The following is a 27,709-nucleotide window of genomic DNA, read 5'->3' on the forward strand; positions in this document are numbered from 1 at the left end:
ACCTTTGTGACCGTTCGGCCCGGGCTGGCCCGGCCCGGACCGGGGTCAACGGTCACGTTTGTGACCGTTATGGCCGGGCCGGGCCGGCCCGGCCATTCGAAGCCCCAATGCCCAATTTGGGCACTGTTCCGGGCCCGGGCCGGGCCCGGACAGGGCTCGTCAATGGCGACCCGGGCCCGGGCCCGGGCACCGGGCTTTTTGGGTCTTTTTAGGATAGAATTTGACACTTTTTTTTTGTAATTCTAGTCTTACTAGTAGTCTTATTTGATACTTTCTATTTTTGTAATTCTAGTCTTACTAGGAGTCTTATTTGTTTTTCTATTTAAGAAGAGTAATGTAACCCAAAAGGAGAATAATTTTTCATCAATAAAATTTCTCTTTTCAATATTTTCTTCATGGATCCGAAGATCGTTCTTTGTGGATTCAGATAACACCCTTGGTGGATTCCGAGGTTATCATTTCCGCGCTGCGTCAATATTGATTTGGTTAATTGCACACAGAACACCTGTAGTATCGGCTGTTTTTAACTCATTACCCTTGCACTTTCATCGTTACGATCCGGTAGGTTAAAATTTTCTTTCATTTTTCTCTTTTGTCTGTGGTGAAATTTTGGGAGATATAGCCCATGGTGAAACTAGTGAGTCCATTTGAGGGCCAAAGAGTAATTAAAAAAAAAAGGAGCTTAAGCCACGGGGTCTACACAATCATGAATTTTCTAGGGTAGGAAGTTCGAAACAGTGACCCTACAGAGTTTCTATCCGCAATTAACTCCCTTTTGATTATTTCAAATATGTAGTCTGACTAAGTTTTATTCAAACTTTGCAGAGGACTCGTGTGTTGGACCCGTCCCTCTGATGGTTGAGCCTAGGTTATTGTGGGAGAAAGTCAAATTTTACTGTGTAGTTTTTTTCCTTTTTTTGGTTAGTCCTTATATGATTATGTTTTGATTGTTTAATAGAGGGGCGCATTCAAGGGGATGTAACCCTGAAGTTGCGGTGCTATTGTTTTCACATAGTTTTATGATCTTTACCTGTTAGTGCAGCTAATTCTCTGCCACTGTGATTTTGGAGTAAATCAAAGACTGAGTTCATGTTTTCATTGTAACTATTTGATTCCAGGTTTTCTTCTCTCTCTCTCTCTCTCTCTCTCTCTCTCTCTTCTGTCATCGCTTAATTTTGACCTTGTGGCTTTTTATTAACTGCTCTTGTAGGTGGTCATTGATATAACCAGAATGTTTGCATCTATGTAAAGGCTAGTGACAAGTACTCATTCAGTTCGTGATGATGCCTTCAGAATCTTCTTCTGTCAGGTTCCTTTTGGTTTACTTTGTGTTTTAGGGTTTTCAAATCTTAGATATTATTGGAACCATTACTGATAAATGATTATTAGACAGGAGACCTAAATGGCATTAAATTTGGATTCAGTTCAGTTTCTCAATAACAGCCGCGCGCGCGTCTAATAATAAGTAGACGCAGATGACTTGTTTTGAATGAAAATTGAGTTGCGCACGTCAGATTAGTTATATTTATTTGTTTTGAATGACGATTGAGTTATGCACAGTTTATAAAAAGTATGACAATTGAGTTACGCACAGTTTATAAAAAGTACAATGTTAGTTATATTACTAAATGTATTACCTTAATATAATTCAAACCCCTAAATAATTGCTGTGATAACGTCTCTACTTGGTCAATAAATACTCTTCGCTACCCTTGCGCAAGATATCCTCATCAATGGAGAAAAATCAACGTTTCTTTTTCAACTTAGATGTATAATATACATTATGTTTGAAAATCTTGTTGGTGATCATACTTGTTTATCTTTGTCAAAATTCTTGCCGTTTCCTCCATTTTTCTCCATTACACCGTCCTTCATGGTGCCCACCAATTCTACAGTTTTAAATAATTTCAATTTATTTAGCAACCAATAAATCGGGTTTGCATTTAATCCATTACGCTCCAAGCCGAACCATGAGACACATGTGAGCCCATGGAATCTTCTTTGCACGAAAGGACATTGTGTTATTTTAGTCACTTGATTATCGTTGATCACATTAATTTATACTATTCTAAACATAATAAAATAACTTATACTCTTTTCACGCTTCATTTTGAGTGAGAACAAAAAGTCCCGGCCCTTTTAGTCAATTCTTGACAATAAAAATCCTACATAAACAAATCACTGGTAGAAAGGGATATATGTAGATAAGTATATAATAATAGTCATGTATCTCAATGAATTAACTTGAGCCCATTATTTCTCTCCCCATTCACATTCCAGACCAAATGAATAGTCGAAGCCATCCAGCCTTAGTCAAAGAATTCATGTGCACAACTAACATAATGCATTTCCAATCTTGGACCCCCTATATATTTAGTGCTATTTGCTCACTGTATCTCGTATCTACCCTTCAATCATTCAAAACAATCACAAAAAAGGATTTAAAGACGACAATTCTTCTTCCCCTCTAATAAACACACCTCATATATACGTCCTACCATATTTTCTCTACATTTCAATCCACACAATGATTATGAACATGAAGGCCAGCAATCAACATCAACACTTCCACCACCACAAAATAAGCTCTTTCAACCCTTCTTGCTGCCTCAAACCTCCTCCTCATCATCACCGGAGAGCGAAGGACGACACGCCCTCCTCACCGAGAGTTGGCTGCATGGGTCAGATGAGAAGAAGCAAGAGCTGCAACAACAGAAGCAGCAACAAGAAACTTCTTCAGTTCAAAAGGATGTTCTCCTCCTCTTCGTCGGACAAAAATTCTAGCCCCAGAGTCGGTAGCATCCAGATTGGAGACAGATGCTCCTTGCATAGACAGGATATCGACATCGTGTCAAACACGATGGATCCACCGTTGCCCGTGACGAAGCACCGGGTTGGTGATCGTGACGCGCTCGGGCTTTGGAGGAGGCGGCGAGGCGGAGATGCGCTGCAGGGGTTGGAGATTGCGCGGGTCAGGATGCAGCATGCACAGCAACTGCGACGGAGTCTCAGCATGGCAGACAATTTTGAAGGACAGGAAATGAGAAGAGCTCAACTTGTCGAATAAGCGTACAATTCATCATTTTTTGCCCCCCTTGGAGCTCTAAATAATTGATGTCTTTCTATTGAGGACTCCGGTGGATTAAGTTTTATGTGACTTCTCTCTGCTTAGGCAAAAGCATGGTTCGATTGTGGACTGGATATTAATGTGGACAAATTATGATGCATTTGATGTTAATGTAAATTAAAATTTAATTTAATTTATACTAAATTTTGAGAAAAATAATTTGTAACAGATATTTGGGTCCAAAAAAACCTTGGAGTTCCTAAATCTTCTTATCTGAGTAGATTTTTCATTCTTTATTTCTTTGGTTGGCAGATGAAGTTTTAGATAATTTAGATTATATTTTTTTTAATTTTTTGTTTTCCTTGTGAGACGAAGGCCATGGGTTCAAGTCGTAAAAAAACAACCTCTTCCAAGAAAATGTATAAGCTATGACCATGTATTAATAAACCCAAACTTGTCTTACTTTGTAGTGGATATGAACCAAATAATTAATAAATAGTTCATTAATTAGTCGAAATATTATTTGATTATATTTGATTCGATAGTTCATTTAACACCAAGCAAATAATTTTTAGGATTTAAAACTCATAAACGAATTTATTTAACTAAATGTATATTCGATTTGTTTGTTTATCAAACATTTGTTTAAAATTTGATCGATTATAGAATATATTATTACACACGTTATATTTATATTTTCAACTCACTTACATTTTCTACTTAAATTCCAGATACTAATTTTGCAAGACTTAAAAAGAGTCGGTCAAATCAAGTTTCAACGAAGAATATAGAATTAGTATACTCTATATTTATAATATTATATATAGGTATATACGTATTTAATATTATATATCTTATACTATATATCCATATAACTCCTATACCTATATATAATCATATTCTAAAGAAATAATTTTCAATCAAAAAAATTTTATTATCTGAAAATCAAATTTCATATATCAAGAAATCCCCGAAATGGATTCGAACCAGCATTGGAGGTGAAAATTTTAAACAAATATAAACATGAACCTTTTCTCAGTCAGGACCTCTTTATTGTTTATTTTAAAATAGCTATAGTTTGAAAATTACAATAGCTTACGCAGAACAGTTGAATTATACCCGGACCAAGCAAAACTAATCACATTATTAGCGCACACAGTAACATTAACATGCGTCAAATAATGAACATGAGATTCAGATCTTCTACTACCACCAGAAAAAAGCAGTGGAGAGACCACTACTTTATTCATAATCTTGATATCTAGCAGATGATTATGATTTGTTGTGGAGTACAAATTAGAAATGGGTGCAATAATAAAAAATTAATCACAATGCTAAGCATGAAGAATCTGGTTTTGGGTCTAACAGAAATAATATGTACCAACAGGATGTTCGTCAAGATCCCTACCCAGAGAAAAACTGGAAAATTAAGAAAACAACCTAATTTAATAAATGCAGATTGAACACAGAAAATTGTGAAAGAGTTGTAGAAAGTCTGGAAGTTGTCAATAGTTGGATGCTAAAGAAGCTTCCGACCTCGCAGTCAATAGCTAAATATTTGATAACTAACTGGACACAGGAAAAATTGTCGACACTAGGATGAAGCTGGAAGGAACTAATGACATTAGTGATGTCTAGGGTGGAAAGGAGCTGGATGACAAGGGACGGGACGAGAAAATCTAGTACGGATGCTTTTTTCTGGTGGATCAATTTTTTTTTTCAAAAGACTATGATTAAAGTATGAGTGGCACTAGAGGCACACCATTGGACACAATCCCAACCACACCCCCTTACCTGCTACAGTGCAGGGGGCCCCACATGAGATTTTTAAAAAAAATCCCATGTGGGGCCTCCTGCACTGTAGCAGGTGAGGGGATGTGGTTGAGATTGTGCCCAAGGGTGTATCTCTAGTGTTTCTTTTAAAGAAAGCACTTCATCGACCCAAAAGTTCATGGGACTAACCATGGAACTAGTTACCCAGGTCATTTTCTTGTGATACTAATAAATAGCTACCATCAATACCTATCGCATATTCCATAGTTGGCCGGATGATATTGATATTTATGGTAGTCATTAATCTTGGTTGGAATCCCAACAAAATAACATATGTCAACTAGGCCATAAATTTTGGGCCCGAAAAGAAGTAATCTTTCTCAAAAGAGTTTTGCGACAATGACCCAAAATACGGAGGACTAAGAGGAGGGACATGTGAGCTGTCCTCCTCCTATTGCATAATGAGCTGACCATTATTAATGATGACCAACTCATTATGCAATAGGAGGGCGACACCTCATCTGTCCCCCGTTGTTCTCATATTTGGGTCCTTGCAGAATTTTTCTCAAAAAACAATGAACACATTTTTAAATAACAATCCCTATAAACGCCACTAGAGCCCCTTAAATGCTTTCCAATTAAAATGATACTTATATCATATTAAAAATGAAAAGTTCTCAATTCCATCACTAAAAGCTACAGCTTTTCACCAAGAAAGCCTCTATGGCATGCAAGATAATCTATATAAACACCCTGGCAAGCCGCTGCCAACTCAACTTTCTTATATAGAAGCTAACCCATCCAAAGTGAGGAAAAGCATTCACATCTTTTACGATTTTATTTATAGACTTTTCTGTTGAGACATAACAAAGGAACCATTATAACATCTGCCTTCATATTATATACATTACTTTCAAGTGATACATGTATTACTAAGGAGGACCATACTGACTACACCATAGAACTGATGCTAAACAACGAAAAATTATCATTCAATAAAACAATTAATAAGACGCCATTCAAAGTTGCACCTACTCCTAGCAAATGGAGAGAACAAACATGGTGTTATCCACGGCTATCATGCCATCAGCAAATTAAGTCATTTTTGATATAAACTAACATTTGGTTTAGTGGGGGCAAATTCAAATTACGACAGATTTTACTTTTTCCCCCATAAACAAAATGCAAGTATATTAATGCCCTCAATCATTGCACGTTCGCCTACTACAAGTACATTGTGCGATTCATAGATAATATCTACATTTCACCTGCGCGTCTCATGAAAAGACAATAATAGACATAAAATATGTAATATGATATTATACCAGTCTGAGGTAATAATTAGGCCTTCAAAGAGTTCGTTTGACTACCGAGGTGAAACTGATACCCCAGCATAAGTTCACATAATGATCTAATAGCGAGAACATTTTAACTTTGGGCACTACTCAACTATATTAGGTTATGCGCTTCAATATCTAAGCCTAGAGTTGGTGGATTTCTTGACTTTCTCATTGACTTGATAATAAACTTTGTTCAACTGTAACATTTTTTTTTAACTAGGATTCAACTGAAATGCCAAGGATTGTCCGTCTAGCAGTAACTAAGTGATGAATTAAATAGTCATACCTGTCATCGATAAACGGGCTCTGAGGACAAACAAATTTACAAACATGACCATTTGCGGAAGCCACGGGCAATTAATTTAAGCAAACATTTTGGAGTATGATAAGAACACTGAATTCAGGTGGAGACTATGTAAGCTCCATTGAAGTGCATACCAGTGCATAGATGTAGTAAATGGAGGGCAGAACTCGCCGCAAAGTGAAAACAGGAGCAGAACACTAAGTGTTCTGCCTCATTTGCTATGCAAAGGCAAGTAGGATCTCATTCCCTTTCTCAAGTCATTGGACAACAAAGGGTTTCCTGGCTACTGAACATGCAGATATGTTCCAATAGTTAATATTACAGGAGCTCATGGGAGACACCCGACAGCTTTCCATGAAAATGAAATTAGCACAAAGATCTTCACATGTCGGTCAATAACAAAAGGGCTATTCAGATACCTCGTTCTTTTCTACAGTTGGATTGGCAATGGAGTCATCTGCAGGCATTCTCGATTCTCTTCCATCCAAACCTGAAAATAAACTATCACTTGGTTGGTCTATAACTGGATTGGCAACTGAGTCATCTGCAGGCGCTTCTTCTTCTCTTTCATCCAAACCCGAAAATAAACTACCACTCAGTTGATTATTCTTTTCCCCAATTGGATTGTCAACTGAGTCATCTGCAGCCACTTTCAGTTCTCTTTCATCCAATCCTGAAAATAAACTATCACTTGACTGGTTATTGGTTAACCCTCCGTACTTCTCATTAGATTGGTTATCATTTAACCCTTCATCCTTCTCATTTGACGGGTTATTGTTCAACCCTTCATCCTTCTCATTGTTAGTCACCAGCTCTGCTGAATCTCTGGACTCTGCAGTGGACTCAGTTGCCATTTGGATGGTAGACACAGAAAGAGAAGAGCTATTTACACCCATTCCTTTGCATAGACACACATACTTGAGAACAAGTTGTTTATAGCTATTGAGGAGCTTTTCTACATCTTCAGTTGTTAAATCACCAGCGAGTGCAAATAAGAAGGGATATTCAAGGAAATATTTACTGAGATGCTCTTCTTTAAGAAGATCACTTGCTCCACACTGTTGCAAATCTGAAACAGATGAACTATTTTTTAATGATTGGTCCTTGCCAGCACGACCTTTCTTAAGATCATTTGTTCTCCCCGCAAGATCCTGTGCTCTCACAGAGCTGTTTATGTCGCTTTTACTTTTTGCTGTCTCTTCTTTGTGCTCCACAGATTTTTCATTTGTTTGATTTTTCTGGCTTTCTGATTCACTTGATAAGCCCAAGAGGAGTGCTCTAGCTGCTTCCAGGCTGTGCTGATACTCTGCCTCATCCATTGAAAGAGACTGTGCATCTATGTTCCAGATAAAGGACTCCGCGGACAGAATATTTGTGAAGAAATAGGCTGCTTCTGAGACCAACCGTGATTGCCGCCTATATCTCTGTATGTATAACAAGTTTGAATGGAGTTGAGGAGGGTTTGCCTGCAAAATATCAAATTTTATGCCAAAAAAAAAAACAAAAGCAATCAGAATGCAGTGTCTATAGTAACAGCAACTAGAAACAGCAAAAGGGGTCAGGCATCAAGGTAGCAGTTACATCCAGTTATCCGATAAATCCTTTGGACAATATGCTAAAAAGTATTTTTAAAAAAAGGTGTTAAAGATTCAGAACGATATAAATGAACTATTATAGTTCAGCAGCAAGAGGATAGTAGCGCACCGATAAGGAAAATGGCATAGCATGCAAGTACGCTTGTAGAGTAGACTCAAAAGAGTGGTGAGGCTACATTTGGTAAGCATCAATTCTACCGGCCGTAGTTTTCCCTAAACAGCTTAGTCTACAGCAATTGTAACAGAATGAATTTCTTATGTTGGTAATTTTTCGTATTCTTGTTCCTTGTGGAAATATCTACCTTGTTATCCACAATCCCAGCTACCTAACCTACATGAAAGCACCTAGCCTTTAGTTTGGCACTCATTTTGTTGATAGCCTCTATTAATATCCAGAGGCATTGCCAGTCCTGAAACTCTCAATATTTGACTGGTAATGTTTAACATTACTGGCAAATGTCATGGGAAAATATTTATTCACGAACAAATTTTTTGAATAAAAGAAAGCCAAGCATACACATGTACTGTGAAGCATACACACTAAAAATGTGTTAGTGTTCATCATATTTATGAGACCATTGATGTTAGACATAAGAAAAAATGTTAATGGTGTCCACAAAAAATATGGCAGGAAATAGGCAAGAGAAACATATCAAGCACTTCTTAAGCTCTCTCACCTCTACCCCCAACCCAAGTGAAGTCCCCCATCTCATACAAACTCTTTTGGTTCCTGCTCTCTTAAACTTTTTCCATTTCTTTGGTTCTTCTTCATTAATTATTCCATAAAACAAGACGACTTTTTTGTCCTAACCTTTTAATACTCTACAGCATCTAGCAAAATACTGAAATTAAAAATTTGTGAATTCTCCTTGTCAAGGATTTAAACTTCACCTGTTCTCTTGTTGTTAAAAAGTCAAACAATGTGAAATGTTCTCATGTATGTTATGTTGCTCCAGGTTGGAAGAGAAAACGATGGTTTCCTTCTTCTGCATACTATACTTTGGTTTATTAGAGTCACTGATGCATTTACACCCTAAGTTATCTATTCTTCGTAATCTTATATCAACTACTTGTGTAAGCATTAATAGCACATGCAACATGCTTACTAACTTTCAATTGCTTGAGTTATTAATGTAGACACTATATAACGTTGAGTATAGGAAAGGAAATAAATTTGCAAAGGAACTAGGAAAACATGTAACAGTCTAAAAACATGTAACAGTCTAATGTTCATTATATAAGGGCAAGTAGCATTTGGAGTAAAGGGTACTGATGAAAAAAGACAATAGAGGATCACAACCATCTCCATTACTTGAATTCTATAAATCCGTGTTCACATAAATCACATGACGGGTTCCCTCAAACCTTCTTCCTTCATTACCCTAAATCATGGGATAGGCCAAAATGTAACTGTTTGATCATGTTGCCAAAACTCACTGAAATTTTAACTAGACAGGAGATGCCATATTACAGCAGCTTTTGTCTATCAATCAAACAGCTACTCTTATGGTTTAAAAATAACTATGCTATGATAATGGAGTGGTGTAAATACATGTGAAATATGAAAGCCTGAAAATGAGTCACTGTAAAACTCAAGATCAAGCAAATGTAGCTCCAGCGAGCACTTATTATCTCAATTTAGAATATGAATAACTTACATAAATAACTAAACTTGCCTTTATTGTAACATAAATCAGGACTGGTAGGAATTCATCTGCACCAGGAGGATTGTCGTGTGATGAAATAGAAGCATTTAATAGTAAATTGGTGATAACTTTACAGCAATTGAGAATACAAACAAGCTTGTCTCTAGGAGCCTTGTACATATTGATCTTCTGAAGCTCCTTCTGTGCAAGCTAAAAAGAAAACAAAAATGGAAAAGGTAAGAGGAAATATTCAGAAGTATTAGTAGCTTTTAATCAATATATAACACCAAAGAATATTTTGAGACTGTAAATGTCACTATCATAGCACTTTCACCGCATAGGGATACGAAAAACGCTCTAGTTAAGATCATTTCTAAAGCAAAGGAAATGCCTAACCCTCATGGCATGGTGGCAGATAAACTAATTATAAGTGCACTATAATAAGAACAAATGTAACCTAAAAAATTTATTTTGGAATGGGTTTCAAGACAAAAAATAAATTAATTTTCTTTTCTCCACTTTCCTGGTTACAATTGGCGTAAAGATTCAAAATCACATTTGGACTAATTTGATTTTTCTGAAAGGTGAAACCCTCTGAGTTGGCATAAACACCCTTGCTTCACTTGCGAACACAAGTGCTAATATCTGTGGTCCCTCTCATAGGACTTACTATCATTGCCAACCATAGGGAAGGAAAAAGCTAAGAATAAGGGTGCAAGTAGTAGGACCAATGCTATGCCAATTAAGTTTGTGAAATATTCTTCAGCAATAATTTCAGTCACTCTTTCAACTGAGGTAGAATTGAGAGAAGACTTCCGATTTGACATAAAAATATATAAATTCAAAACTCTAAGCAAGCAAGGTGATGCTTCATGTACATATTTAGCACAACAGATACCGTAAAAGAGAATGTTTCATGATACATAAGAAGGGAGACAGAAAAAGGTTGGCTCATGGAGGCAGTACAAAATAATCCTTTGGATTAAGCTACAGCCAATCAAAAGACAGAACTAGCAACAGTAAGAAATTAAGGAGAAGAACATGACTCCGTGAATACTGTAGATCTGTAGCCTTTCAAATTTCAGGCACCAATATTGTTCAAGAGTTTTTCTCTAAAAGCTGCATCTAAGAATCATCAAGTGCAAGAATTATACCAGTTATTTTGCCATCAATTTGGTGCCAGTCATCATGAATTCCAGGGTAACAAACTGAAAAGCAAGTGAGGAACCGTTATACACTACAATGACCAGTCACCACAAGGATATTTGTACATTTTTCCAATTAACCTCATGTAATCAAGATGGAGGGAGCAAACATTCAAATCCCTAAATTCAAATTATAATTGTACATAGATTTTTGTTCTAAGGACTGACTGCATCAACCTGTACTGGCCAAATCTCAGAAAAAAAAGATATCCTAGATAATTTCTGCAAATTTTCTTGAAGAACCAAAAGAAAGTAGGAATCAATAACACTACTCTGTATCAAAGTAAACTTGTAGCAAAAACGTCTTTAGCTATAGAAGCCTATTTACATCATGTAAGTGTTCATTCAAAGATCATTTCAGGATCTTATCATTTACATTTGGAGATTTGCAAATTTATTGTCAGGGTCAACATAAAGATCCAATCAAGTCTTGTTAAATTTTAAGGTACTAAGGTGTGCCTGGAGATCATATTTCTTACTTGGATAGCACTTGAGATGGAGTAAGGCTCTCAGCTATGCAAGAGTGGAGTGTGTGCGCGCGCGCGCACTCCACTCCTGCATAGATGAGAGCCAAACACCACCATATACATGCATGGAAATAATGGGCATGAGGTGGCAGCTCGTTTCGCTAAATGAGCCACCAAGTGGTGAGTCCCACACGGTTAGTCACATCGCCGTGCGTGTGTGCGTGTGTGGACTCTAAGGATCCCTTAGAGATGCCACGAAGTTTGATTTGACCCGCCCAACTTGAACCATACAGCATACATATGCAATGGGCTGAACCGGGTCCTGCAGAACTTATTTGTATTAGGTTCAGGTTCAAAGTTCATGAACAGGTATAAAATTCTGGTCAGACTTGGCTTGATTGGAACTATGGTTGGTCCAAATCAGACCCAATGGGGGCCCCTCAAGTCAAAACTGGTTCTTATCAAGTGCTTGTAAATACCTATTAGCACACTTTTTTATAAAATATTTTGCAAATATCCATGCATAAACCGATAGAATGACTGAAAGTTGTCTTCTCTTCTATGAGATTAAAGCCAAACCCTAACAAGGTCCTAACATGATGCATCAGAAGTTTACTTTTGGTAATGTAAGGTTGTACAATTGCCAGAGTGAAACCACAGAGTTGTACAAAAGTCAAGAGTGTACAACTATTAGCCTATTTGTGTTCAGCAACAGAGGCAGACCCTTCAATCTACATAGAGCAACTGTTTAGGAACGGAGAGCTGATGAGCAAGAATGTATTGTGGATTTCATTTTCGGGCGAGGATGGGTTCACTGCGCCAGCAAACCCACTCAATGCATTCAGAGACTAACCTGGACTTGGGTTAGGGACAAACCCAGACCTGAAGGTGAATGGCATGTTATCTATAATGTTGGTTTTGACTATAAAACCGCCGCTTGTAGATATGGTTCAGCCATAAGAAAACTAGAAAAAGTAACATCAGTAATATTATGCTAAATTGCTTCTGTTTCTCTAATAGGAAGTATCATAATTCTATGTTCATGAAAAAAAAGGTGGGATCCAGCGTAAGAGACTTCCTTACCATAAGAAGAATATGCAGATTCATATATTAAACTTGCATCAATTGTGCTCAAGAGACTAGAATATAAATTTTTAGATAAAAAATTGCAAAATAGTGCACTGGAGATCTTAGTGGATGCGAATATTGTACAACAGCACAAAGAAGCCAATTGGTTCATGACAAAGTATCTCCGAACTCACCAGCCAAGATGTTTCATTTTGAAAGGTTGGTTTGATATCCAAATTTTCTGGTCGAATGAATTTTTGTATCAGTGAGATCTTCTCAAAGAGTTCCTCATCACGTTTTACATCTTCTGAAAATGATGCAAATGCACGATTATATAGTTTTGTCATTACATACTTCTCCAATCCCTGCATCAACGAAGCATAACATGCACACACAAGCATTCTTAGTTTCAAAAAAATAAAATAAATAAAAAATAAAATAAAAAATTGTACAAATGAAAAACATTGGAATCATGGATAAGAGTAGAATCATGAAACAGGCTCCTACAATCATCTAGTACCTGTTAGTGACATATACTTAAAGCTCTATGTATTTCCACATGAGGTAACAGCCTTTTCCTTTCTACAGTCTATTATTGTACAATTAACTTTAGTACCCACTAGAGACATACATAAAACTTTATGACCACATGAAACAATAGGCTCTTCCATTTTACAAGTCTATTCCCGGCACCCGACAGATTAACTGAAATTACAGACAGTAAAAGAGGCGCTGTACTGTAAAATGAGGAATTTCAACTCTATTATCGTTGTCTAAACTTTTCAATAATCAAAATAGTATGGCATTAGGAATCCGACTCCATGTTAGATGGCTCCATGGTGGACCTGGACAAAATTACAAAATTAGGTATAAATCAATCCTTTTGACTTACACTGTGGATGTGGTCCCTTTAAGCCCTCTTTATATCACAACTGAAAAAAGAACTACAGAGAAGAAAGAAGCTTTCCACTCAATTTATTAGGCAGGCTAATACGTGCATGATAACTGAACATTTTGATTATCAATCTAATCTCAACTCATTAGGTAGGATTCATTTTGTTATAAAGATCATTCACCTACATGGACTTGATTAAATAAGAAACAATAGAACACACGTTCTCGTGTTTAAAAATTCTCGCATTGAAAACACTACTTAGAATCATATAGACTGGTATCAAGTTCATGGTACCTATAATATTTGGTGATGCAATAGATAGTTCTTTGCCATACTTTATGTGTCCACAAGTGGTTTTCAAGACCAGGACCATAAGTTGTTTGATCCATAAATAAACTATAGACACCCTGTTAATGCAGGCAATGGGGTCACGGGATCAGCTATGAAAGTGACCCATGTTGAGAAGAATACTATTTAACCAAAGTTTATGAGAAGCACTCAACCAGAAATTCGCATGTTAAATCTTTGATTAAGGATATTCTGAAAAAAAAAAACCATCTTTTTTGGCTATAAAATTTAAGTTCTTGTGATTAAGGCACCATTGAAGAGCCAAAAAGGTGGAAGATGAAAACATCATTGGTTCATTCATTTATATGTCATCATAAAAGACAGCCAAATGGTGTCAGCAATACAGGGTGTATGTAAATAAATATATTGTTGCACAAATCTACCTATATTACTAGCCAACAACCCCTTTTTGGTTGTCAGCAATGTAATTGTTTTACTATAGGGGGCGGGGGGTTAGAAGAAAGAGAATGTCACCTGTTCCATGATTTCTGTGGCATCGATGTCTATTAAACATTGGCTTAGGAACTCATCCTCTTCATGAGTCTTGGCACACTCAAACGTTCTACTAGCCGGTCCAGAATTATTTTGGTGAGGGTGAGAGAAATTATGTCTTGCTTGTGGGGCTGTGTGCTGAGGGAGAGGCTGACATGCATTAGGGTGGAGAGTTATGAAAGGAATCAAAGTTCAACACCGGACTTATTGCTTCGTTTGAGAGAGAGAGAGAGAGAGATGAGAGGAGAGAGAGAGAGAGAGAGAGAGAGCATTTTTCGTTATTATTCATAGCAATATAACAATAGTTTGTCTAACCAAGTGGTAGTTATATGCATGAGAGTTATGTCAGCTATATGCAGTGTACAAAGTGGTAGTTTGACTGGTTTAACAGTTTGTCTCACCTCGCCAGTACTTTCTAGTTTTTCATCAGTGCTTCCAGCCCAAAGTTTGTCTAACCAAGTGGTAGTTATATGCATGAGAGTTATGTCAGCTATATGCAGTGTACAAAGAGAGAGCATTTTTCGTTATTATTCATAGCAATATAACAAGAGTTTGTCTAACCAAGTGGTAGTTATATGCATGAGACTTATGTCAGCTATATGCAGTGTACAAAGTGGTGGTTTGACTGGTTTAACAGTTTGTCTCACCTCGCCAGCACTTTCTAGTTCTTCATCAGTGCTTCCAGCCCAAAGTGTATGAGCCCTAAATGCACCTTCCATGTTGGCTAGAAAATCTTGCACCGCAACACTATCCTTTTCTGGATCAGGAGCTTTATTCGAAAAGGAGACAATGAAGCTGTCAAGTTAAATGTACAAGATCAATATGATTTATGTTATTCTGGGTTCAGCATATTAATCTAAGGTTTGAGCTTCCAAAGAAATATCAGTAGCTTGTTACATATAAGCAACTATACATAGTTTAATGAAAAAGGAAAACAACCAAATACTAACACATCATCTGTGGTAGCTTTAAAGGGCCATATTAGTAAAGAGTCTTTTAACATCTAAGATTCTTAGAAATTATTCTTTGATAACTTGACAATGGTGCCTCTATGTAACAGATACTTCTAGATACTTCTATATAGAACGATGCTCTCTCTCTCGTCCCTGGACAATAAATCAAATCTATAAAGTCAAAGTCTACTACCTACCAACGACGGTTTAGGCCATAACTTTGATTCTAGTTGTTAGTCATAGATGAATAAGGATACACCCAAATACGTGAGACTTATCTTAGAGATAAGATATTTGACTAATTCTAATTGGATTAGAATTAGATTATTTTCTCTCTTTAAACAAGGACGTACTATAATAAGAAAGGGTACAGAGAAAAGAACATTGTTACCTCCTCCTTCCTCTCTTAATTCTATATTTTTCGAAGTTAGTCGCATGGTGATTCGTGGGAGCTTTTCACCATCTCGGTATGATTACTTCCCAACCATTATTCATAGATTGAGGTATGTGACAATCCTTCCACAGATCCATAACAGGTAATCTCTAAATAAGAGATTGGTTTTCTATATATCTATGCATGGTTTATATTGGTATCAGAGCTAGGTTAGGTTGCTCTCATCTTTGATCTTCTTTTAAGGTTTAGATCTGATTGCATATTATATTTGTTTAGATCAGATCTGAGTTTCTTTATAGTGATCTTGATCTCTGGAACAGAGTATTAGAAATTTATTATTAAAGTTCGTTTCTATTTTAAAAAAGTTAAATTTTTAGTGTAGAATCCCATTTTTGACATCGCGGATGTTAGATCTACAGTAAAAATTCAATTTTTATGAACTAGTGGGCAATTTTAATAAATCAAGGATTTATTAATTTATTTTCGAGATTAGAAAAAAAAATAAGATTTTTTAAAACCTTTTTTTCTAAATTTTAAAAAATAAAAAAATAAAAAAATCTTAGATCTCGCAGCTGCTGATGCTAAAGGCATTGACGACGATAAGACCAAATGCCAGAGTCCTAACACGCGCTAGCCGTTGCCCATTAGTGGTGGGCGCCGGTGGTGAGTAACACGCGCTAGCCGTTGCCCATTAGTGGTGGGCGCCGGTGGTGAGTTTATAAACACAAAAATAGTGAAAGAGGCAGTGAGGTGGGTCCACAAGAGGCGGCAGCGCTGGGTTCCTACGAGCTAGGTCAACCACGAGTTAGTTGGCATTGCGCAGCGTCGCTGCCTTCGCTCCCCTGCCCCTAGGTTTTCTAAAACCCAAGAGGTATATTTGTAATTTAGATTTTTGATTTTCTATTTTTATTTAATTTCTAAAAATTCCAGAAATTTGTTTTTAAAAGAAAAAATTGTTTAAAAATACCCAAAAAATTATGGCAAAATTTTAGAAAATATTTTCATTATTTTTCCTCAAAATTTTTAAAATTTTTTAATGTAGGCCCTACAAGATTTCATGATATTCATTTTGGGTTTTAAGAAAATAATTTTTTGGACTTTGGAAGTTTAGAAAATTTATTTTTATACACCAGAAAATTTAATTATAAAGTTATAATAGAATTTTGAAGATTTTGAACGGTAGTTGTACTAGTGGGAACACCTAGGGCGTGTGCCAATTTCACAAGAAGAGAAAAACCCTAATAAAATTGACAAGATAAATAGGTAGTCAAATATTAAAATGAAATTGTTTGTTTATGTTTGTCATGTCTCATGTTTGTTAGGTCTTATATTATGAGCCTACATCTTCTAATCTTATTTTGATGATTACAAACAATTCCTAATATTGTTTGTCTAGTTTTGATGATTACAAACAATTCCTAATATTGTTTGTCTAGTGTTTATGTTTTCTTATTAGGTATTTTAGATAAACAATAAGTTAAACAATTCCTAATATTGTTTGTCTAGTGTTTATGTTTTCTTATTAGGTATTTTAGATAAACAATAAGTTGAAGGATGGATGAAATTACGTCATAACGATCATATCAAATGGAGGTTGACGGATATTGTGGAGTGAAGCCTATGCATACTAGTCAAGATCCAAGTTCAAGCTTCTTCCATGTTTACCAAGACAAGCTACAATTAAGATCTATCAAGCTTGGGTAAATTAAGTTTAGGTTTTATATAATGTGTATTAATTCTATAAGCTCAAATATACACACACATTTCATTTGTGAGTTTTCATGAAAATAGGTGTATTACGCAAAATACATTCAAATATGTTTTGGACTATACAAACCATGTTAACATCTTTTATTATGTCCATATAAAATGGTAAAAACAACATATTTGAAAAACATGTATTTTAGCACTTTTGAATATTTCTGAGATTTCACAAATGGTAAGAGCAAATTGAAAATTTCTTTTTCCAATATGTTCATAATCATGTTTATAAATTTTTTCCAAAGTTTTATATTTTTTAGAATTTATTTGCTATCTTTAAAAGGACTTTAAAATTCGTTTTCAAAAATCATTTCAGGCTGATAACCTGTTATCAGTCGACTGATGACATTAGTCGACTGATCAGTCAACTGAAGAATGTGCCTGGAATCATCAAAAAAAATTTGTTTCGTTTTGGTGCTGATGATCCATCAGTCGACTGATAAAGATCGCCAGTCGACTGATGAGCTGGAAAATGAATACAACGGTCAGCTCATCAGTCGACTGATGCATCCCGTCAGTCGACTGACCAACTCCAACGGATATATTTCCAGCCTTTGTTATTTTATCATTTTTGTTAGTTTTGCTTGGGTTTTGTGCCTTAGTTTTTCTTCCTATATAAACCTCTATTGTTCTCATCAGAATCAAGTTTTTGAAGAGGGTTTAAAGAGGAGTTTAAAGAGTTTTAAAGTTTGTTTAAGATTCTAAGTTTGAGTTTACAAAGAGGAGGCAAAGTTTTTTCCAATTGAAGAATTCATCCTCAATTTTTTTTAACCTATTTATATTTATAGAGAAGTTTTTCTAACTCTTTTCTCTAATAATTTAATTATTGATTTTCATATTCTTATTATTGCTAGTTTGCTAATTGAGTTAGATTTAATTTATAATCATTTTATCACACACACCATATTTGAGCTTGTAGCATTTCATACATCATATATTGGGTTGTGAGATTGTAATTTGTAAGATTGAGCTTACATTGAGTTCTCACCTATTGTAGAGAACATTTTATTGTTATTAAGCCTAATTGTGAGATACACTTTGTAATACACTTGTACACCAAGAGAAGTGTGTGGTGAGAGACGGGGTCGTCCCAAGAGGAGTGAGATTGCAAGAGTGTGAATTGTAAAGTTTTCGGTGAACTAGAAAACCGTAGTGTGAGGTGTAAACGTTATTCGGGTGAGCGTAGAAAACCCGATTGTGATAGTGAAGATCTCATCGAGGTGAGGAGCGGAGACGTAGGTCGTGGGGACCGAACTCCGTGATCATATCTTGTGTTTGTGTTTGTCATTTGCGCACTATCACTTGTTTATTTACTCTTGTTCATATATCCTTATATATATCAAATTGAATATCAATATTATTAGGATATATTTGTTAATTAATTTTAATCGGTATTAAAATTTAATAAGATTAACAATAACCCTATTCACCCCCCTTTAGGGTACTTTCAATCAAGGTTTCTGATAACGGATCGCGGCGCGTTGCGGCGAGGTACCGCTAAGGCTATATCGGGCTATTGCGGCGAAATCACGACAAATAGCGTACAGTCAAATAGCGGTCAAATTTAAATATATTTAAATATCCTAAATAATAATAAAATTCATAAAAAAATCTAAAAATTCAATTACTTGTAAATTTCTTGTATTATCAATAAATAACAATTAATAAGCTTGTTGTATGAATGAAACTATGAAGAAATTCAAGAAATATAGCATCATAATATGTGTGATAGCGGGTTTAGCCGCTTTTAACAACGAAAATCCGTTTTTAACCGCGAAAATCCGCTTTTAACCGTGAAAACCCGCTTTTAACCCGCTAAAATCCGCTTTTACGAGCTATTCGAATGAGTAGCGGATTTTCCCGCTTAAGCCAGCCGCGAAACCCCTACGCGTAGCGCTGAAGGGCCGCGACCGCTATTCGCGCCGCTATAGCCCAGCTATTGGCCGCTATTTACAACACTGCTTTCAATGCTTAGATGCAAGCCGATTTCAATAAACAAATAATTTTAAGTGGAGACTTTATGTAGAGATAGTAATATGATTTAATTACCCAATTTATTCTATCTCTAAGAAATCTAATTCCATTTTCAAAAATTTTATAACGATTTTAAAAGTATATTCATAAACATTGTGTTTAGAGCTTTGGGCTTTCTTCTCTTTGTTTGGAATTTAATTTTATTATCGATATAAAAGGCTTGATGAGATGGAATGTTCTTTGTGAAAGAACAATACTCCTTAGATATGCAACTAATCTTAATGCATTCATAATTAAGTGTCATTATTTCTCTTACACAGATGGCTGCTAAGAATGTTATCGCTGATCTCACCAAGGGTGATAAGCTAAATGACAATAACTATTTCGATTAGCATTTGAAAGATCAAGTATATCCTAAACAAGTAGGGAGATCTTAGATTATACTAAGACAGTGACATCGGAGCCAGAACAGGGTTCTACTCCGACTCACAGACATGCTGCAAAAGAGTATACGGCTCGGAAGCAAAAGGATCATTCCTTGTGGTTCACTATGTTGGCTACAATAAGGAACGGTTTAATCAAAGAATTCAAGGATCATTCGAACGCTTAAGAGCCTCTGGGATGCTCTTGAAGCGAGATTTGGACAAGTCCTCCCAATGAGGATTCGTGCTCTCACAATAAAGTTGGATTTATATAAGATGTGTGCTGGGCAAGTCATCAAACTCCAGCTTCGCATAATGGCCTTCATAATCAGGGGTCTTGAAATTGTCGGTGCTGCACTCAGTCAAAAGCAGTAGATTCAGGCAATCATCAGGGCTTTACATGCCTCTTGGAGCGACATGAGACTACTTTTTACCTGACATCTTATATAAAGTTAGACTTATATAAGATGTCTGTTGGGTAGGTCATCAAATTCCACCTTCGCATGATGGCCTCTAAGATCAAGGATCTTGGAATTGTCGGTGCTGCACTCAGTCAAGAGCAGTAGATTCAGGCAGACATCAAGGCTCTACCTAACTCTTAGAGCAACATGAGACTAATTTTGACCCACGCCTCAGATGTGAAAACATTCAACTATTCAAGGATGTGCGCAATAAAATAGAACTTGAGGCAGAGTGTCCATGCACGGTCAAAATTAAGAACATGTCTACTTCGATAATAGCAGCTGAAGGCCCAAGTCACAAGGCTAAGAAGCCTAAGTGAAAGGGGTCTACTAAGGGGCCTTCGGAAGGAGTTCCGAAGAAGCAGCAGCCAGCGAAGAAGGTGGTTAAGCCAATTGATAAAAGTAAGGTCAAGTACTTCAACTGCAATAAGATCGATCACTTCGCACGTGAGTATCCAAAACCGATAAAGGTAAACTCTCATCTCAGTCTAGCATATGTTGCTAGTTCTATATACGCTGTTAATTCTACTTTTTCTTGAATAGTAGACTCGGGAGCAATAGACCACATTTGTCGGGACAAATTGGGTTTCGTAGAGTTCAGAAAGATTCTAACTAGGAGCAGGAAGATTCACATGGGGAATGAGTCGTTGGTAGATGTGCTAGGCATCAGCGATTACATGCTTCCCAACCGTTCAGGGGATGAGTAGATCTTGAAGGATGTTTTATATGACCCCAGCATGCGAAGGAATCTTATTTTGGTTTCTACAATGTTGTCTTTAGGATACAGCTTTTATTTTAAGAACGGTTTAGTTAAATTTGTATTAGAACTCTTTGCTTGGTGTTGGACACGAGATTGATGGTTTATTTGCTTTTGATTGTAACTTTTCAGTAGGCAATGAAAGTGCTTTATTTTTTCTTTATCTTGTGATGCAAATTCTGTGATTAATCTGACTAATGGCATAATAGACTAGGTCACATCGGACAGGATAGGATGAGTATGATCGCTAGGAGCAGTCTCCTTGGTACTCTTGCTAAGGTAGACCTGCCCACCTGCGAACATTGTTTTGGAGTTAGACCCACAAAGAAGCCATTTGGCAAAGCAAAGAGTAACCACTCCATTGTAATTAGTACACTCAGATATTTGTGAACCTATGAATGTGAAGGCAAGTGGTGGAGCGTCTTATTTTCTCACTTTTATAGATTACTACTCTAGGTATGGTCATGTGTATTTGGTTCCACACTAATCTGAGGCATTGGATTGCTTCAAATGCTATATGAACGAGGTGGAAAATTAATTAGGCAAAAGCATTATGGTTTTGCGCACTAATCGTGGTAGAGAGTATCTATCCACTCAGTTCAAGGAACTGTATGATGAGAAGGGAAAAGTCTGACAACTAACAATGCCCTATACTCCATAACAAAATGGTGTTGCAAAAAGGAGAACATGACTACTTGATATGGTTCGGAGTACGATGGCACATGCCAATCTATTCATTTCGTTTTGGAGAAACATGCTATTGACGAGCGCATACATTCTAAACCGTGTACCTTCAAAATTAGTATAGTCAATACCTTATGAGTTATGGACGGGCAACACGCAAGTGTTGGATCACTTACATCCATAGGGGTGTGCCACATACACACCACTTCCCGTCACTATGGCAAGTTGGGCCTTAGAGGAAAATTTGTATTTTCATATATCATTCCAAACACTCAATGGGATATGTGTTTATAAGTGAGTAGGACGTAGGGACTGTGACTGAGTTAGAGTCGTGACATGTTGAGTTCCTTGAGGACTTCCCGCGCAGAGGAGATATAGGTCAGAATTCGGGTTTGCACGTGACCGAGGACAGTCTCACAGAGCTAGTTATAGAAGAAGAAGTTCATCTACCAGTTGGAGATAGTGGGAGTGAGATGCATCTACACTTGGAGCCATTTATGAAATCTCAACCTCAGAGATCGTAACGCGGACTAGTACCCAGGCAACATTTTAAAATCGATGGGGAAGCGTTCATGGTAGCACCACATGATATTGCGGAACCTAAATATTTTGAGGATGCTATTTCTGGGCCTGTAGCGAAAGAGTGGAAGGCAACGATGGATGAGGAGCTTAAGTCTATGAGGAAGAACCAAGTCTGGGACATGACGAATCTTCCAGTCAGACGTAAAACTATTAAGAACAAGTGGGTCTTTAAGGTTAAGCGAAAGGAGGGTGGGACAATTGAGTGGTTCAAGGCACACTTGATAGTGGAAGGGTACGCCTAGAAGAGTGGGGTGGACTATGAAGAGATGTTCTTTCCGGTGGTAAGAATCAGTTATATTCGTATGATATTAACAATTATAGTGAAGATGGATCTTGAACTAGTCCAGATAGGTGTCAAGACAGGTTTTCTCTATAGTGAACTGGAAGAGGAGATCTATATGGCCAGCCTACTGGTTTCATTGACAAAGGACTTGAACACAAGATGTGCAAGTTGAAAAGATCTATCTATGACTTGAAACAGTCTAGCGTGTGATATTTTTTATTCCATCAAACCATACCGGGTTATAGTTTTCGGGTGAGTCATCAAGATAGTTGTGTCTATCTACGGTGAGTTGGTAGTATGTTTGAGATCATGTCATTATATGTTGACAACAAACTGCTGGCTGGGAACAACATGGAATCCATTAATGCCACTTGGAGTTAGCCGTCCTCCACCTTTAAAATGAAGGACATGGATGATGCTAGATTTGCCCTTAGAATTTAGATTCTGATGGACCATTCTACGAGGACCTTAGATTTATTTCAGAAGACTTATATAAGGAAGATCTTAGAATAGTTTTGCATGAAAGGTTGTAAACTCGTTAGACCTCCAATCACTAAGAGTCATGCTCTAAGTCGATAGCAATATCCGAAGACTAAAGTAGAAAAGAAATAAATGCTAACCATTCCTTACAGAAGTGTAGTTGGTAGTCTTATATGCTATGATGTGTACAAAACCAGATATATCTTTTGCAATAGCACTATTGAATAGGTATTAGTCCAATCATAGTATGGCTCACTAGAGAGGAGTCAAGAGGATTCCCAGACATCTGAGTGGGACTGCTCATTTTGCATGGTGTTATGGCGGTTCAGACAAGCTCGATTACGAGGATATACAAATGCTGACTGTGTCGGCAACTAGGATGAGCTCGCATCAACGTTTGGTTATGCCTTCTTACTAAATGGTAGGATCATTTCATGGTATAGTAAAAAGCAAGAGTGCATTGCCCTTTCCACCATGGAGGCAGAATATGTGCGGCAGCACAAGAGGCAGCACAAGAGGCAGTTTGGCTACGTAAATTCTTGAAGAGTCTAACGATAGTGCCAACTGTACAGGCTAAGATGATCCTTCATTGTGATAGCATGTCGGCAATTACAAATTCGAAAGACCCAAAGTATCATGAAAAATCAAAGCATATCCAGATTTGGTACCATTTCATCAAGAAGCAAGAGGAGGTCAGTTGAAGTACATATCAACGAGTCAGTAGATCACGGATCTATTTTGATGAAGGGAAAAACTAAGCAGTTCATAGAGCACACAAGAGCTTTACGGCTATGTCTGTGGTGATGTTTTATCAGTGTTTTAGAAATAGGTGGATTTTATCGATTAATCATAGATATATAGGGTTTGAGCCATGACCGATACGATTTATGTAAAAATTTATTGCATATTGTTTTCGGCCGATTTGTCCCTGTATATCAACGTAAATCTGATAAAACAGCCGATTTCTCCTTGATTAAAAATAGCTCAATTTTCTATAATTTAAATATTAAGTGAACTGGTTTAGTTTTGGAGGCAGCAACCATCTTTATTCCATACCCGATCCGGATCCACTAAATAAAAATCATGTTCTCCTTTTCTATTTCATATTCGCTCATCATGTAATCTTAATTCTCTCAGCCTCCATTGTTCTCTCCCCCAAATTGCTTGCAAATTTCTCAAACAAAGGCCTCTTTCAAATACCATCTCTTGACATTTTATTAAATGTGCTTAGATTATATTTGAGAGCATTATATTATAGATGCTCGCCATCAGACGTAACACTCAAATTTTTACTACTTATCCCTTATATATCCCTGATAACTGGGATCCGATATGAATTTTGAACGTCCGACATATTTTCGATAACCAAAATTTAAACCTTGCATTTTGTACTAGTTAGGTTCTGAGACACTCAGAATATTATGGATGGCAACTGTATGAGATATTATGTTGTTTTTAATAAATATTTTCTCATCTATATTTATGCATATATGGGATTTGCTTGTCTTATTATTGTTTGATTATTTTGACATGGAATATATTCTTATGTAATGTGTATAGAGTACACAAAGGGCACTGGGTGCACTATTAGAAAGTTATGTCAGTAGGTAGGAGATCTTATCATACAAGAGATTCCCTTCGGAGCTGTGACAATTACCGAAGCTGAGACCAATGTCATTTGGTTTAGAGCAGTGACACCACTATCGCATTACTGGGTATGGCGATAGTGAGAGCGCTCTATTGATCACCCGAACGGTATTAGGATGAGGTTGTTGTATACTTATACGTTAAAGTGATCAAAGTGAAAACCCCACGTTCACTTTATTTATTTACTATCAGCTAAACTAGGGTTTAACTTGGCGCACGGCTTGCGGGCTTGCTAGGAGATCCCAGACATATCATGGGACGGTATGGCCGAACAAGTTCATTACGAGGCAATGGGATTTGGGCCTGTATGGTATTCATTTGATGATGTATACTATCAAGTAGAGAGGAGTAATACCATAGCATTTAACTATAAGGCGTGTGCTTGGACCGAAATAAAGAGGTCGATGAATTGATCCCTACTCCCTTATTACGTGAACCCTTATAGATGATTGTCAGTAATACAGGGCTATCACTGTACCCTTAAAGATACTGGGCTGTTTGGAAAGGCTATTATAAGCATTTGCCACTTTGGCTGCTATTTACTGCTGCAATGAGACAATATCATACATAAAAGGCATTATCGGGAAAGCGGGTGATTAACACACTCAACTATTCAAAACCAGAGAAAGATCAATTGACATGTCTCTTGATTGCATCGCATGTGCAACTCTCGGAGGCTAGATTTAAGAGTGCGACAAACCAAGGGTAGATTGTGGTGTTCATGTATGCTTCTTTGAGGGATCGAAGGTACTTGAGCAGACGTGCTAATCAGATCCATGGTAGGAGATACCACATACTTACATTTTTATTGTATATATTTGCTTTTCTTTAGAGAGATCTTTGTGTCAGTCCTAACAGATCTAGTCGTAAGGCCACCCACTTGCAGGTTCTCAACAATCCACGTCGCTCTAACAATGTATAGATGCATTATTGAAAAGGAAGGAGAATCTCTGGAAGATTTTGACTCGGGAGTTAATGGTTCATGGAGCTATAGATGACACCTACTCATTTGTGTGAGTGGGAGGATGTTAGTCATAGATGGATAATGATACACCCAAATAAGTAGGACTTATCTTAGAGATAAGATATTTGACTACTTCTAATTCAGTTAAAATTAGATCAATTTCCCTCTTTAATAAGATCATACTATGAAAAGAAAGGGATATAGAGAAAAGAATATTATCATCTCCTCCTTCCTCTCTCAATTCTATATTTTTTGGATTTTTCGTGGGGTGATTCATGGGAGCTTTTCGCCATCTTGGTGTGATTGCCTCCAAACCGTTATTCGTACATTGAGGTGTGTGGCAATCTTTCCAAAGATACGGAACTGCTAATCTCTAAACAAGAGATTTATTTCCTATACATTTATGCATCGCTTACACTAGTAAATAAGAATCCACAAGGAAAGGGAAAAAAACCAAATCTTCTACCACTTCAATACATCTTTAATCTTCGATCTTTTAGCTTTCAAGCTGGCAAATAAACCCTTAATTTTCTTTCCAAGGAGATTCATGTCGCTTAAGAAATTATCCATCAATAGAATGGGTTTAGTTCGAAGATGTAAGTTGCAAACAGCCCTACTGTCAATATAATGAATACTTGAAAATTAAAGAGTTCCTCTATAATGAGAATTGGGTTTTCCACTATATATCCAAAATTCAGAAGGGTTATCATTATCAGCATCAAATCAAATTAAGTAATTCCCTTATCACGGGTTTATTTTGCAAACAGACCCTTCATTATTGTAAACTTTAGGAAATTAAAGAGCTCCAGTATAACAAAATTGGTTTTTTTTTAAATCCAAAATTCAAGTGCTTTAGCGTTATCAGGATCAAATCAGATTAACAAATTACCTCTTGATGGATTTGACGAAATCAGCGGCGGATGGATGGCGCATGCGCTCGAGGAAATCGTGCCACGCCAGCGGGGCTGTGGATGACCCCAACGATTCGCTGCCGCTGCTCTCCATTACTCGATTCTCGGATTAGGGTTTTGGATCCGATCGACGGAAGAGGGAGAGAAGGAGAGCAAGCCTGAAGCAGGACCAGTAGTGGGCGCACGGGGTTTGGCGTTTTTTGCACTGCCACGTGTAAATATCTTTTTAATAACATTAGTTAACAGAGGCACGTGCGATGCACGTGCTAAATTTAACGAGTACTCTTGTCATTGGAGGAGATTTCCCTCCTTATCGTCTGTGGCACAATCCTCACTATCCTCATAAAGTAGGCACAAATTCCCACAAACTCACACACTCCCTCCTATTTTATGAGGATGGTGGGGATTGAGCCACATAGGCGTCAAGTAGGAAGTCTCCTCCTGTGACATGAATACCCATTAATCTCTTTTACATATGTAGAAATTAGATAAACAAAGGCTATATTTACAAATAAGTTTTATGTGCAACTTTTACTATAATGGTCAATATGTATGAATATAATAGTTAATATTCCTTGAAGTTATTTTAAATCTAGTCGATGTCCAAAATGTTTTAAAATTTGAAAGTACTACATTGATGATAAACTTACGATAAATTGTACATAAACCCCTCATCTATTAACCCCCTAAGCTATTTATCAGCACATGACAATCTTTTTTAAGAATTGAGAGAGGATAAAGGCTAATAAATGAGCTAATTGAAGGTATAGATGAGGGAGTTATGTGCAATTTATCCTTTAGCTTATTATATCTTTGCATTTTTATTTTTTCTGTGGTTTTTAAAATCGTTCAAATCATATCGAATCTTTGAAAATCAATTCCTCTAATTACCAACTTCCTTAACTTCGTTGATTGTAATACATGTCAGATGAACCTTGTTCCACTAATGGAATCTGTCACGTGGATTTACTTGCTTACAAAGTAAATTTCACGACTACCTTAGCGGAACTTGCTTGATGAATCCTATTCTCTAAAACCACCTTTTTATCTTTAATAACTCAAAGTTGTTTAACACTTTTAATACCCCAAAATTAGAAACATTTTAACTTTGATACCACAAAGATTTGTATTTTACAATGGTACCTTAAAGTTTACATATTTTTGGCTTTGATATTCTAACCAAAGTTTGGGTATCCAAGTGTCAAAAGCAAACCTTTGTATATCAAAGTTAAAAAT

The 27,709-nt window shown here is 36.8% G+C and overlaps 1 protein-coding gene and 1 long non-coding RNA gene across 3 annotated transcripts in view; one reads left to right on the forward strand and one right to left on the reverse strand.

Moving 5' to 3' along the window:
* Positions 1-1,300, forward strand: part of LOC109844272 — a 5,044-nt gene extending 3,744 nt beyond the window's left edge. Inside the window, exons 2-3 of the long non-coding RNA XR_002247962.1 lie at positions 826-1,118; positions 1,211-1,300. This is a non-coding gene — a long non-coding RNA (uncharacterized LOC109844272). The remainder of the gene's footprint in view (positions 1-825; positions 1,119-1,210) is intronic.
* LOC109845136 (vacuolar protein sorting-associated protein 9A-like) lies at positions 6,518-26,659 on the reverse strand. 2 transcript variants are annotated; one of them, XM_020414349.1, is made up of 5 exons: positions 26,452-26,659; positions 14,848-14,995; positions 12,660-12,830; positions 9,756-9,935; positions 6,518-7,950 (listed from the first exon to the last, which is right to left on the reverse strand). In XM_020414349.1, exons 1-5 carry the CDS (start codon positions 26,565-26,567, stop codon positions 6,892-6,894), a joined length of 1,674 nt encoding a protein of 557 aa, XP_020269938.1. In that variant the 5' UTR covers positions 26,568-26,659; the 3' UTR covers positions 6,518-6,891. The 2 variants fall into 2 exon arrangements, with proteins under 2 accessions (XP_020269938.1, XP_020269939.1); XM_020414350.1 differs by having other exon boundaries at positions 14,848-14,969; positions 26,452-26,532.

The sequence above is a fragment of the Asparagus officinalis genome, chromosome 6, assembly GCF_001876935.1.
Source record: "Asparagus officinalis chromosome 6, Aspof.V1, whole genome shotgun sequence".
In the NCBI taxonomy this organism is placed as follows: Eukaryota; Viridiplantae; Streptophyta; class Magnoliopsida; order Asparagales; family Asparagaceae; genus Asparagus; species Asparagus officinalis.